Raw genomic sequence first — 12,453 nt, 5'->3', positions numbered from 1 at the left:
CTTGCGAAAAGGCATCTCAGACACTTAGTTGAAAATCAATACATCGGCAACGACATTCATTTCACTTGTCATTATCAAGTTAAGTCGACCACCTCGATAGCATCAGCCTTTCTTTTGACGCCAGCGGTCCGGAGAGTAGACGCCGAGGCTGTTGGAGCAGGTACAGGGGGTGCCGGTAGTTCACGTAGATTGTTCACTAAGCTCCCTGTCGCAGTCCAAGGTTGGGCCGATGCCCCTGGTCGAGGTGGCTCGGTTGTCCAAGTCCGTGTGTGAGATGAAGGAGGTGCGCCTCGAGCTGGCTGGTGGGGATAATTTAAAAAGCCTATGAGTCTCGTCGCTTCTGCCCTCGCCGCTTCTGCCGACAGTCCCAGTGGATTCGTGACTCTTGATCCCATATCTCTATTCTGGAGTCCCCGGACCAATCCGGGCAGTGGCGGCAAACGGTCTTCTATCTTTCCTGAGGTTCGACGGGAAGGCGCAAGCAAGCCAGCCTTGATCATCAAAGGCTCAAATTCTTTCCCCAGCCATGAATCCATATCTTGGAGTCGAAATTCACGAAGCCATGACCGCGCCACACTTCGCCTCTGAGACCAAGCTACCTGGGCATCTGCATCCTTATGGGCTCCTTTGGTCACCACCAGTGTTTGAGGAATTCCACTTCGCTCAGTCACATGGCTGCAGTCAATGCGGGCAATGTCGAGTTTCGAATGCAGATGCTGTCTGCGTTCCTTGTTGAGCGGGAACCTGCCGACTTGTCGCGTCGGGTCTTGGAGGAATGCATTGAGAGCAGAGCAATCGTTACAGTCGGATGGACATCGCACTGTGGGCAGTTTCAAGTTTCCGGCCATGGTAGGAGGTTCGCCAATATAGTTGTCAATATAGAACTTGATTATTGTGGCGGATACCTTGGTGGCACCCAGATCTGACAAAGACCCTTGTTTTGCTTGAAGTATCCTCGTGAGGGTGATAAGGAAGGGTAGCCAGCCCCAGTGGAATTCATCTTCCGAGAAACTAGGGACCTGGTCGCAAATTCTCTCGAAAAAGGTTGAGACCAGGCTTTTGGTCTCGTCTCTCCTGGCCAGTTTGACGAGAACATGAGCCAAATTCGTGCAAGCGTGATCCGGAAGCCCCTGGCGAGAATCTTGGGAGCTGAAGTTGATGCTGAAATATTGTCGAGGGTCCTGCACTGAGGCTGCTGAAATCTTGCACAGTCCTGCGATCCTGGTCACATCGATCGTCTCAACAAAGACCTTGGCGACTTTCATCCCTATATCGGAAAGGCTTGCACGATGGGAAACGGCTTGGCGGCGCCGAGAACCCACCCTGTTCAGGAATCCATAGATGAATGACATTTGTGAAGTCTGCGCAACAACGGCAGGAACAATATTATAAGTTTTCCTGTGTGGTGTGTGTAGAACGCGGGGTTCAGTGAGTGGACTCACCGAGCAGCAAAGAATTTGTCATCATGGTAACCAAGCATGTCAACAACGGCTTTTCCATCTTTGAAACCCAGCCTCTGCACGGACATTATCCCCAGGACACTCTCATGAACCGTGATGATGAACGGCAAAATCTCATCCGGCCATTTGGTTTTTGCGTCTCTGGTTGGTGGAAAGAGATACTCCAGGGCGCGTTGCTGTTTCCAGAGAATAGGATATCGCACAATGGCCTCAAGAAGACTGACTCGTTAATTTGTGGTTTTTTTCATCTTCGGGATGGGAATTGTCCTACTCCTTCTTGGCAAATCTGATATTCATGACCCCGGCATCGATTTTCGTCTTGGCCCATGTGAAGAACTCAAGAGATAAGTTGCCCGTGTGTAGATCGCGAGCCATCGTGATCAATTCTCGATCCTCGGATAAAAAAGCAGTCTTGGTGAGATTGGTAAGATCGACTTCCGTTAGCTGCACTGTCTTGCGGGATTCAACTTGATATGGATGCTTATTGATTGGTTGCAAAACACGTTGGCACATGAGCTTTAAGGATTTGACGGATCCGGGGTTTCTAGGTGCACGAGCGAGAGATCTTTCGACGTAGCGTAGCGCATTGGTCATGTTTCTGATCCTTTGAGGCTTGTACCCAGGAATGTAAGAGCTTCCTCCCCAGCAAATCTCGAAGAATTCTCCGAGCGAGTCGCGAGGAACGATAACCACAGCCTGGGACCTCTGTCAGTCATTGCGCATTGCAACTTAGGTAACTTCAGGCGGTAGTAAGACGTACTGCAAACTGGTTACAGCCAGGAGCATAGGAGACAGTGTTCTTCCAGGGCCTTTGATGCGTAGAGGGATATAAAGATGAATTGACCGGATAGCCCGAATGCGCATCGTAACTTTTCTCCATATCAGTGCCAGCGAGACATACTTCTTGAAGCACGTTGTCTTCTTTCGCGAAACCTGCTTGGATGATTTCAGATCCATGGATGTCAACCATCGTCAAGACGGTGAGGGGGAACTCGTCCAGAGGATGCGGAGCTTCGAAATTAGATTGAGATTGACCAGCGCCCACTAGCCCGCTATCGATATAAGCTGATCTCTTGCCGTAGCCACCGGTCCAGCCGTCGTGTCTTTTGTCATCCTGTATTAGTGTGCTCACAAATATTTCAACAGTCAAGACCTCTGACAGGGCCTTCAGAACATCAACAATCACGCGGTCTGAATTCCTCGGGCCGTAGAGAGAGAGATCGGCCTTTGTGTATTGGTGATGAAGCCTATAGTAAGCGTGATGCAATGGCCTTTTGCTTTGATCGAGCCATGTTCGAAGGCACTCAGAAAGTGCTTTAGCCTGCTGGGTCTCGAGACTGGCTCCCGGGGGTGATTGCGGTGCATCAATCCAGAGCTTGTACATGAGAACCCGTCGATGTCCCGAGATGATAGGACGAATCCCTTGCACCGAATAAGAATACCAGCCCTTTACCAATAGACCATCGTCATCAGTGAATTGAACCTTTTGTCTGTCTTGATCCCGGATTTCCACCTGGCCTCCTGTGCAACCAGATGGCAAGCTAACGAAAAGCCTCGCAAACCTCCCGGGCTTCTCAATTCTGAAAGTAGAGAAGTCAGATGTATGAAGGGCTCAAGAAAGAAGAGAAAACATTAAGGATTTGCTCACTCAGAATCTGGTATAACGACTGGACCGCTCTGGTAGATGAACATCCTCTTAAGCGTTATTTTGAAACGTTCCGTAACACCCATCTGATGAGCGATTTGGGCAGAAACTCGCTTGATACACGCCCCGAAACCAGGATTGGCAATTTTGAATTCGCAGGACTTAAGTTCGATAACGTTATCTGTGTCAGTGTCCGCGAGGTGTTCGCTCTTCTCGTAATAGGACGACTGATGCGCTGCCTGCGATATGCCAGGTAGTTGACCTCCAAGATATGACGGGACCGCATACTTTTCGTCAATTGAAATTTGAGGATCAAGAGGCCCAAGATCAGCCCATGCAGTCGATATCTTTTTTGTCCCGAAAGCATCAAGAGCCTTCTTGAGCTGCGATCTGAAGGCCGAACGCTCATTCATGTTGGGGCTATCTTCCAGAGGCGAAGCCCCTGCCAATTGATCTGAAGATCTCATGCCCAATGACGATTCATGTATCAAATCAGACCCAGCCTGCATGCGCTCTTGCATCCGGTCTTCTCGAGATCAATCGCGTGTGCTTCAAACTCTGGGTGATTTGATGATATTGGAGTCAACAACCGTTCTCCTCGACCCAGTGCAACGATCGCGAGAGAAGTGCACGTGTCCAAAGAATCAGAATGAGTCCATTGGTATCATCGAACAGCACATAAGTTGGCTGAGGCGCGACCGTCTTCTCAATTGACGTGTCACTTTCTTCAAGCCAGCTATTTTCGGCGCCAAACAGCTATTCACACTCCGCTCAGAGTGTCTCGAGTCCACGCCAAGCTGCCAAACGCGCGCGATTGTGGAGACCGGCCCTCGCATGGGACCCACTTGTTGACCGCAGCGAGTAAACAACTAAACATCCTTTCACCACCTTAGAACGTTCATCTCCCCATTCGGGGTTGTAGATGGATGGAGAGAAATCAAGAGAAGCAGAGCTGTCTGTGTCATATTGAGTATCTTTGTTCAGAGATCCAGTCACGGAGCCGAGGAACATGCAAACAAGAAAAGGAACGAATGGGCAAGGCAGGGTCGGGGCTGGAGTGGATCTCCATCGTGGTGAGAGAAGAAGAGTTTCACAGCCAAAGAAAGTGGACGATCCAATATCAATGGCCTTGAACATGACCGGAAAGGCTTGAAAGTTAGATAAGTGGGAGTGGAGGAGTTTTTGGAATTGAGATGACGCGAGAGAGGGAGAGGGCTGCCTGGAGTAGGCATGTGACTCCGAGAAAGATTCATCATTGAATACATGCCTGGCTACAATACAAAGGGTGACGTTGATTGCCGAGGGTGGAGACTTCCATTCCAGACAGGTTCGCGCCTCTGGGTTGATCTCTCACGGGCGCTTTTCGTGCATAAAAGGCTCGCTTAATTCAGAGATCAGGTCCTGGCTGAAGTGGTCAGAACGATTGAATACCTACGTTAGAAGCCCCCAGACATGAGGGAGCGTCAAAGAAGAGCGCCCTCAGGTTCAGGTAAGAAGGCCAAAAGCAGGAGAACTTTGACTGGGTATCATGATGTATTCCTGCCTCTAATAGACCGAGTGATTGTGACATAAAACGCCGCAGGAAGTCGAGAGTGATAACATCCGACTATGTATGAAATCAAGTAGACTCCAATATGTCTCGCTTTGGAGGACCAAACTCCAGTGCATGCGGTATGTCGGCGCCTTTTTCATTGCCCACGAAGGATATTCGCAATACGAAGCGAAAGATCGAGGACAGAGAGATGCTCATCCGCCCCGTCCACAAGCCGCCGGTCCAGCTCTGAAAACACCATGACAATTTTGTTCTTCTGGATATCAGGAATGGCCTCGTTGAAAACGACTCGTCGATATAACTGTCAATATCAATCAGTCCTCCGGTTCCAATTGCTCCACGACGGAGACCAGGCACGTACCTGAATAACCAACTGCGTCGCACTCCAGCCATCCGCAACCAGATCGGTCACCACCTTGGAAACAGCATCGTATGCCGAACCCGACGGTTTCGGCTGCATAGCCTGCATCAAATTATCCAAGATATTGTCGGGAATCACACCCGCGATTTCTTCAATCGTCCGGACGGTTATTGTCCCCGAAGCCGAATCATTCGCGTCTACCATTTCCGCATCCTCGTCTCCGTCTTTTTGGCCTGCGCGCGTTGCACCCAGTAAACGAGCCGCACTTTGAAGGTAAGTAATCGCACGTCGCAAATCACCCTCACCACAGCGAATCAATGTGTCCACGACACCATCATCGAGCTTCAAATTCTCGGCTCGCGCAATCTCAGCGACACGCTCGCCCGCCGCTGCATTGTCGAGACTCTTGAAACGGAACTTGCTGCATCGACTCGCCAGAGGCTCAATGATCCGCGTCACATAGTTGCAGACCAGACAGAAACGTGTGATACGGGAATATTGTTCCATTGTGCGACGGAGCGCAGATTGGGCATCTTGGGTCATGCTGTCTGCCTCATCGAGAATGATGATCTTGAAGGGAGGGCATGGGTACTGGGCACGGTAGGCGGCATCAAGACCAGTCGGTTGGGAAAGCTGTGCGCGGGCAAAGTTCTTGACTTTGTCACGGACAATTCCGATGCCTCGCTCATCGGAGGCGTTCAGTTCCAAAATACGGGAGCGGTAGAGGGCGGGTCCGAAGAGAGATTTGGCGAGAGCGAGGATGGTCGAGGTTTTGCCTGTTCCGGGAGGTCCGTAAAAAAGCATGTGAGGAAGCTAGACCCACGATAGAGTCAGAAAGTGAGATCGACAACGCATTCCTTGAACGTATCGATATGGGACCTACATTAGAGGCTTGTAGCGTTCGTTGCAGGACCTTGGTTGTGTGATCTTGTGCGGCGACATCTTCAAGTGTCTTTGGACGGCTGGCGCATGATTCTCGTCAGTTTACTGGTCCAGTGATTGTGCTTGGGGAGCAACGGCACTCACTATTTCTCAACCCATGGCTGTAGCCGGTTATTGTCTTCCTTGCTGTCGGAGGGTTTCGTTTTGGAGCTGCCGGAGGCAGCCGCCGCCGCCGCTCGGGCTTTGTTATTGAAGAAGGTGGATGCCATTGGTATATAATTGCCGTGTATACCAATACCGCAGCCAAATTATATCGGTGTAGAAGATGGAGGTAAGCCACGAAGACCCAGATATGAAGCTGAACATCCGCCGCGATCAAGAGACGCGTCAGCACGTGACACGCGTAGCACTTCCGCGGGCGCATCGAACTAAGTGGCCAATCAGAGCAATCACAGAATGATCGGTCCATCAACGCATCTATCGTTGACAGGTACTAGTCGCTCGTCTGAAATGAATGAAATATACAAATTGCTTCGAATTATGCACGCTGAGACGCTCCACAAGGATCAAAACTTGTCATATACCCAGAAACAGCTCTCAGAGCTCATCCCGAACAATTTCCCCCTCGTACATGCGTTTCTTAGGGTTGGGGATGATATTCTCGTCAGCCTCAAGCTCTTCAATGGAGTCCTCGTTGATATCAGCGCCGTCCCATTTGCCATTCTCAACCATTCGGCCAATCTGATCGATGATGCGATCTTGCTCAGCCTCGTCAGCCTCGTCATTTTCCATTAATTCGTCACCGACGAGAACCGGCCCTCCTGTCATGGCTGTCGCAGCTTGATGCATTGTCGCTGTAACGTCTGTAGGCATTGAGTCGGGTACAAGCTCAGTTGTCCCCTTGGAGATGCCGAGAGCGCCCAAGACCACAAGCATGAATCGCATACTGAGCTTCACCGGGAGCCACACCAGCCACCACATTGGACCGTAAAGAACACGACGGAAAATTAACCACGAAATGGTGCCAACGAGGATATAGAAAGCTGTTTCCAAGTACCATGTGTCAGATTTTTGCGAGCGGAGTAAAGAGTTGGCGAGGCTGCGCGAGTTGGCAAGAAGCGTATCGAGGCTGCTGTACGATTCGGACAGCGAGGAGATAGCGGCAGTGGATTGCTCTGTAGTAAGATGATATGAGTACACGTCTTACACCAAATAAGGTAAAGGTCTCGACCCGGCCAATTAACCTACCGAGAGTTTCTTGGGCGAATTGACTTCGTGAGAGCTCTGCCTGCATCAGAGTGTGCGTCCGGCGCAGAGCCGCAGTCACATCATTAGACGCATTCAAAATCAAGTCATCTTGCGTAAGCTTTTGTGATGGAGTGGTTTTTTCGGAAGCGGTATGCGACCTCATCAGCAACAGCTCGCGCTCCTTGCGCTTCGCAAGCTCGGCATTTCGTTTTGCCTGTAATTGAGCGGTACGAAATTCTACACGGGTCCTATCCTTCATGTTAGCGCAGAACTTCCTTGCCAGAATTGTTTTCTTAACAGCAGATAGGCCGAAACAGTCTCCGGGATAGACTCACCTCTTCATTTCCTCTGCTAGTCTCCCACACATAGCGACTACTCGCTCTCTCTCCGCCTCCTTATCACCACCAGCAGAAGCAGATTTCCTCCTGCCATAGTACCCAGCGTCTAGCGCCTCAATGTCCCCGCGCAGTAGCTCCAAGTCTCCCTCTGCATCTTTTAGTTGTGAATGGATTTCTGCACCGAGTTCCAAGCGCGCTTCATCGCCTTGACCAACAGATGCCGTGAAATTGCGTAGGCGATCAACGAGCGGTTGGATCTGGCCGAGTGCGGCGGAGAGCTCCTTCAAGCGGACCTGCAGAGCAGCGGCGGACATGGTGGGCAGTACAATGCGACAATTAATGTGCCCTTCACCACGCGAGAAATTGGAACAGGTAGCGAGAGAAGCCCGTTGCAATCAGAATCTGAGCTTTCGAAGCCCTGCTTAGATTTTGCTTCCTGCCTATCCCGACGCTTTATACGTGTCGTCAACAGAGCAAGCTGGTCCAGCCACAAGTCGAACAGCTGGCGTGGGCGTCACTGCCCGTCCCGCCCATACATGCGTGTTTGCATTCCGGACAAACATCGATCGGACGTCTCCTTTGCCCGCAATCGCGACCACGCCTCGAGGGAATATCGACATACTTGCGCGCATAAGCTACAGTCTTTCCCGGATCACCTGGGTCTTTCGGGCTCGATCTCAATCGAGTATATTCGCATTCGTTCAACAATCACTTGTTGAAAGCAATCCCGGTCTACCGCACACAGGCAACCCCTCTTGCGCTGTGCAAAAAATTAATCCACCGGGAACTCGATCGACGAAGACTTCTATTATCGAGGTAAATAGTGACATCAAACTAGACGTCTAAAACTCAATATCATTCAACAAACTACCTGCTTACCTGAACAATCTCCCAGTCCCTCGAATCCTCCGCGTGTCTCCGACAAGGATTCTCCAAACAAACCCTTGTTCACCATCCAACTTCCAGATCCTCCCACCCAACTCATCTCACCCGCCAAAATGTCCATCCCAATTCACACAATCACCACCTTCCGCACAACATTCAACCCCTTCAGCCAAGCTTCCCGCCCCTGCCGTCTCGTCCTCTCACTCCTCCGCACGCCGGCCTCCGCTTCCCCCGCGAGCCCCCAACACATCGACATCAAGGTCAAGCAGTTGCCGCGGGGTTCGACGGAGCAGCCCTCTATGACCGTGGGCTTCAAGGGCGGAAAGGAAGTTACGCTTGAGGTGGGCAAGCGCGGTATGAAGATCGGTGATGTGGTGGAGGAGATCTCTCGAATTGGACGGGCGATGGAGCGCGAGGCGAGTCTGAAGGGCTAAGAGATTTCGATTTGCATATGATGGGTCAAGGTTAGATGACTGTGTGTATGCTGGCCCTGGTCTTTGTTGGGCTGGTTCAATTTTTGTACAATACATTGGCGAATTATTGGATTCGTTACGTTGATTGGAAGGCATTGGGGAGTGACCGTCACGAGTGTCTAAGATATGTGAGTCGACGATGTGAAACCTCTTGTCTGAACGACTGGTGTACGATCGTTCTTGGAGCGGCACGAGATATTGCAGGAGCCTCCATTTGATGTGTCTTACAACCCAAGCGCTAGCCAATTAAGTACGGGGGCCACTTCTGGAGTGCAGCACTGTCCTCACTCCTCAGTGTCCTGTACCTGAGTCTGGATCATATGTACGGCAGGGGGAAAGATATTGATTGAACACTTGGAAGCCCGCCATGTAAATGATATCGCATGGACTTCCTTTTTGCTTCATTGAAAACTGCTGAGCTATGGTATGATTTTGTTTAAACAGCAGCACCAGAGATGAAGAACCACTTGTCAATGCTACCGTCAATGGGGGCAGGGGCCAGGTTCTCGCCGCGGGGAACGGAGGCAATCTGGCTCTGCTCGGCGCGGTTGTGCTCGAGCTGTGAGTTGGCACTAGAGATGAGAAGAAGAAACGTTAGCGCATGTTCCATGTTCCATGGATGGCACTCGAAAGATGCGTCCAGTCTCTCAAAAAGAAAACCAGACAGGGAGTCCAGAACATACAGGCTAATTCCACCGGAGTTGGTCTTGCCGGTGATGAGCTTCTCCCACGCCTCGGAGCACTCCTTGATGACCTCCTCGGCGTACTTCTTGTTCTTGCACTCGCCGGAGAAGGCGAACTGGTTCTCGGGCTTTCCGTCGGGGATCTTGTAGATGCGGAACCACTCGTTGGTGGCACGCATGAGACCGGGCAGGTGACGCTCCACATCCTCAATGTCGTTGAGCTTGGCGGCGAGGGGGTCGTTCACGTCAATGACGATGATCTTCCAGTCGGTCTCCTCCTCGTCGATCAGGGCCATGACACCCAGAACCTTGACCTGCTTGACCTGACCGGGGTAACCGACCAGCTCACCGATCTCGCACACATCCAGAGGGTCGTCGTCACCCTTGGCCTTGGTCTCGGGGTGGATCGAGTTGGGGTCCTCCCAGGTCTGGTGGACAAGAGTCAGTTGTGGATGCTCTCACGATTGGAAGGTTCCCCGGTTCGAGGACTTCTCGATCCGGGTGTTGCGTGCAACGCCATGTTATAACAGCCTGGGGAGAGATTGAACACTTACGCGGGGGAAGGCACCGTAGTTCCAGAGGTAACCCTTGTGGGGGAAGCAGTTACGGACGAAGCGCAGCTTGCCCTTCTTGGTGTCCTGCTTGATAGGGTTCAGGAACTCCTCCTTGGAGATCTGTGGACGCAAGAATCCGTCAGCATCGCAGAACAGAATTGACTGATCCAGCAGTCGTGTCGACCGCGGCAGGGTCGAATCGAACGGGGTGGGGATGGAACGATGTTCATTCGTACCTCCTGCTTGGCGTTGGTCCAGCGGGGGATCTCCACGACCATGTTGAGGATGGTCTGCTCCTCATTGGCATAGAGGGGGATATCGTGGAAGGGGGAGACGGGAACGCCATCCTTCTCGATGTAGACCCGGTGCTCCAGGGTGTAGGGCTGGCCGATCTTGCGGACGGTGTAGGACATTTTTGCGGTGGAGGTAGAGAATGGACGAGAGAGAAGAGGGAGAGGGGCAGAGGACGAAGTACAAGTAGCGGGAAGGTTCAGGGCCGTAGTGGGGGCACAAAAGGAGGACGAGACCGCGAGTGGGAGAGGGGTAGTTGACCAAGTTGACCAAGTTGACCAAGTGGGGGGCAGAGCGTGGATGGACGGACGCCAGACTCGGCGGCAGACGGAGGCGGTGGACGCCAGTCGAGCGGCCATCTTTTGGGCGTTTTCTCTGGGTTCCGCTGACAAGAAACAGTGCAAAGCTCCAGACTGGTATCTTCAATCCCAATTGGCCTGCACTGAACCGGTTTGGACGGGACCAGCAATTGCAGGGCCAGGATCCTGCACCGAAGTCTCCCCTGTCTGCAGGCGACAATAGAGTACAATGCACGAGCCGGTGAGGATCGGCGCCCAGGTGGATTGGCCAAGAAGATGACCGATTCGAATCCGGACCTGAATAATGGTAAATTCGGTCAACTGGACAGTTGACCCCAAATGGGAACCCGCTGGCGTCGACCCGTTGCTGACCGCGCAAGAGACTCTCTGGTTGGGACCAATTGACAGGATGGCGTGACCGGAGGGGGTCCTCAATGGTCCAGATCAACGGTTATTGTAAAAAAAGGATCAAAGGTCGGAGAGGAATCTCTACGAGGAGGGCTGCAGTCCCTTTGGTTCTTTTGGACTTGGACTTTGGGTTTGTTATGATCAAATCACAAGTGTTTGGTTTTTCCGCTTGGCCACTTTGCGTCTCAGTGGGGCCCTTCCGGTTTTCGGCACGGCGTCGAGTCAAAGTACTAGTGAATCTAGTGATGAAGTAAATGATGTCTCCCGATCCGGTTTGTCGATATGGCAAAAAAAGAAAAGGAACCCATGCGATTGAAGAAAGAGCTTGGTTGAAAGACTACATCATTACTGAGTAACAGTCTCCATGAGGAAAATCTGGCTCAAATAGCACCCTTGCCTCGCTGGTCTCGTGCCCGTCTGCCGCATCTACTCGTCTACAAGGATCATATGTGTACGATTCGCAAGAACTATATTCCGGGTCACTATGTCCATTGTCCTCTGAATAAGATAGAAGTAAAGTTTGAAGATACCTACCTAGTAAGGTACGTACAAAGGATGTAACTAGCTTGGACGTAGGTAGGCATCTTCAAACTTTCCATGACTACAAGTCCTGATCATCATCGTTGCCGTCGAGGTCTTAGATCTATGCTGATGAACATTTTCTACAATAATGTGGATGGAAATCGACCACGTAAAGGTGTAGCTGGCTTTTGCTAAATCCTCTCCTGCTGATATTCGACTCTACTTCAAATTCGAATTCGGGGCACTATACATCCAGGTACTTGAAGCGTACACTGCCGCGACTGCAAGCGCCATCCCTAACGCATCGAGTCGAAGTCTGCAGCGGCATGACATGCACCTATGACAGAAGATTCTCTCATGGCACGTCTCCGCTCTGCAGGTGCAATTGATGTCGAATTTCCTACTCTTTCCTCTCGCCACGAAGGCTATGGGTTGCTGTAATCTCTCATCCCGCATCTTGTCGATGCCATACCTGTTGAAGCTGTCACGACCGTGGTCACTGGCCATAGACTTAAAATATTAGGATTTGAATTTGGGGATTTCAAGAAACCATGTTCGCCTTCCTAGTAAAGTACGATCAATGATGTGCGTTTGCATTTAAAGTACCTCGGCACAGCCAAAATAATACATAATCCTGGTACATCGCCCTTCCAGTCCTCTCCAACATTGGTACCTCTCTTGTTTCCTATCCTGTAGTTCTACAGTCTACACTACCGAGATAAATGGGCGTATCAAAGAGGCAGAAAAACGTTATCGTTGATGACCACGTGACAAAAGTGGGGTTATCCCGCCCGATAGAGGCAATGACTAAAGATCTTTAGATCGTCCGAATTGATTGTGAATTCAAGAGTG

At 51.2% G+C, this 12,453-nt stretch overlaps 5 protein-coding genes across 5 annotated transcripts; 1 reads left to right on the top strand and 4 right to left on the bottom strand.

Annotated features, from left to right (window-relative positions):
• Positions 1-74: 74 nt before the first annotated feature.
• Positions 75-3,518, bottom strand: N7539_007833 (uncharacterized protein; the record flags this gene model as incomplete). Its single annotated transcript, XM_056937434.1, has 5 exons — positions 75-1,398; positions 1,443-1,679; positions 1,732-2,156; positions 2,221-3,040; positions 3,109-3,518. The coding sequence occupies 5 exons, from the start codon at positions 3,516-3,518 to the stop codon at positions 75-77; spliced, it is 3,216 nt and encodes a 1,071-aa protein (XP_056787299.1).
• Positions 3,519-4,793: 1,275 nt separating this feature from the next.
• Positions 4,794-6,169, bottom strand: N7539_007832 (replication factor C subunit 2; the record flags this gene model as incomplete). Its single annotated transcript, XM_056937433.1, has 4 exons — positions 4,794-4,958; positions 5,019-5,831; positions 5,902-5,980; positions 6,045-6,169. The coding sequence occupies 4 exons, from the start codon at positions 6,167-6,169 to the stop codon at positions 4,794-4,796; spliced, it is 1,182 nt and encodes a 393-aa protein (XP_056787298.1).
• A 328-nt stretch (positions 6,170-6,497) lies between these two features.
• On the bottom strand, positions 6,498-7,800 carry N7539_007831 (putative protein transport membrane glycoprotein Sec20; the record flags this gene model as incomplete). Its single annotated transcript, XM_056937432.1, has 3 exons — positions 6,498-7,075; positions 7,149-7,396; positions 7,484-7,800. 3 exons carry the CDS (start codon positions 7,798-7,800, stop codon positions 6,498-6,500), a joined length of 1,143 nt encoding a protein of 380 aa, XP_056787297.1.
• A 684-nt stretch (positions 7,801-8,484) lies between these two features.
• On the top strand, positions 8,485-8,805 carry N7539_007830 (mitochondrial 54S ribosomal mL53 protein; the record flags this gene model as incomplete). Its single annotated transcript, XM_056937431.1, has 1 exon — positions 8,485-8,805. One exon carries the CDS (start codon positions 8,485-8,487, stop codon positions 8,803-8,805), a length of 321 nt encoding a protein of 106 aa, XP_056787296.1.
• Positions 8,806-9,280: 475 nt separating this feature from the next.
• ipp1 (inorganic diphosphatase IPP1) lies at positions 9,281-10,494 on the bottom strand (the record flags this gene model as incomplete). Its single annotated transcript, XM_056937430.1, has 4 exons — positions 9,281-9,416; positions 9,528-9,955; positions 10,082-10,201; positions 10,318-10,494. The coding sequence occupies 4 exons, from the start codon at positions 10,492-10,494 to the stop codon at positions 9,281-9,283; spliced, it is 861 nt and encodes a 286-aa protein (XP_056787295.1).
• Between the last annotated feature and the right edge of the window lie 1,959 nt (positions 10,495-12,453).

This window comes from Penicillium diatomitis, assembly GCF_028827545.1.
Source record: "Penicillium diatomitis strain IBT 30728 chromosome Unknown utg000011l_segment0_segment0, whole genome shotgun sequence".
In the NCBI taxonomy this organism is placed as follows: Eukaryota; Fungi; Ascomycota; class Eurotiomycetes; order Eurotiales; family Aspergillaceae; genus Penicillium; species Penicillium diatomitis.
The sequence above is the reverse complement of the archived record's forward strand: the minus strand, read 5'-3'. Positions and strand labels throughout refer to the sequence as shown.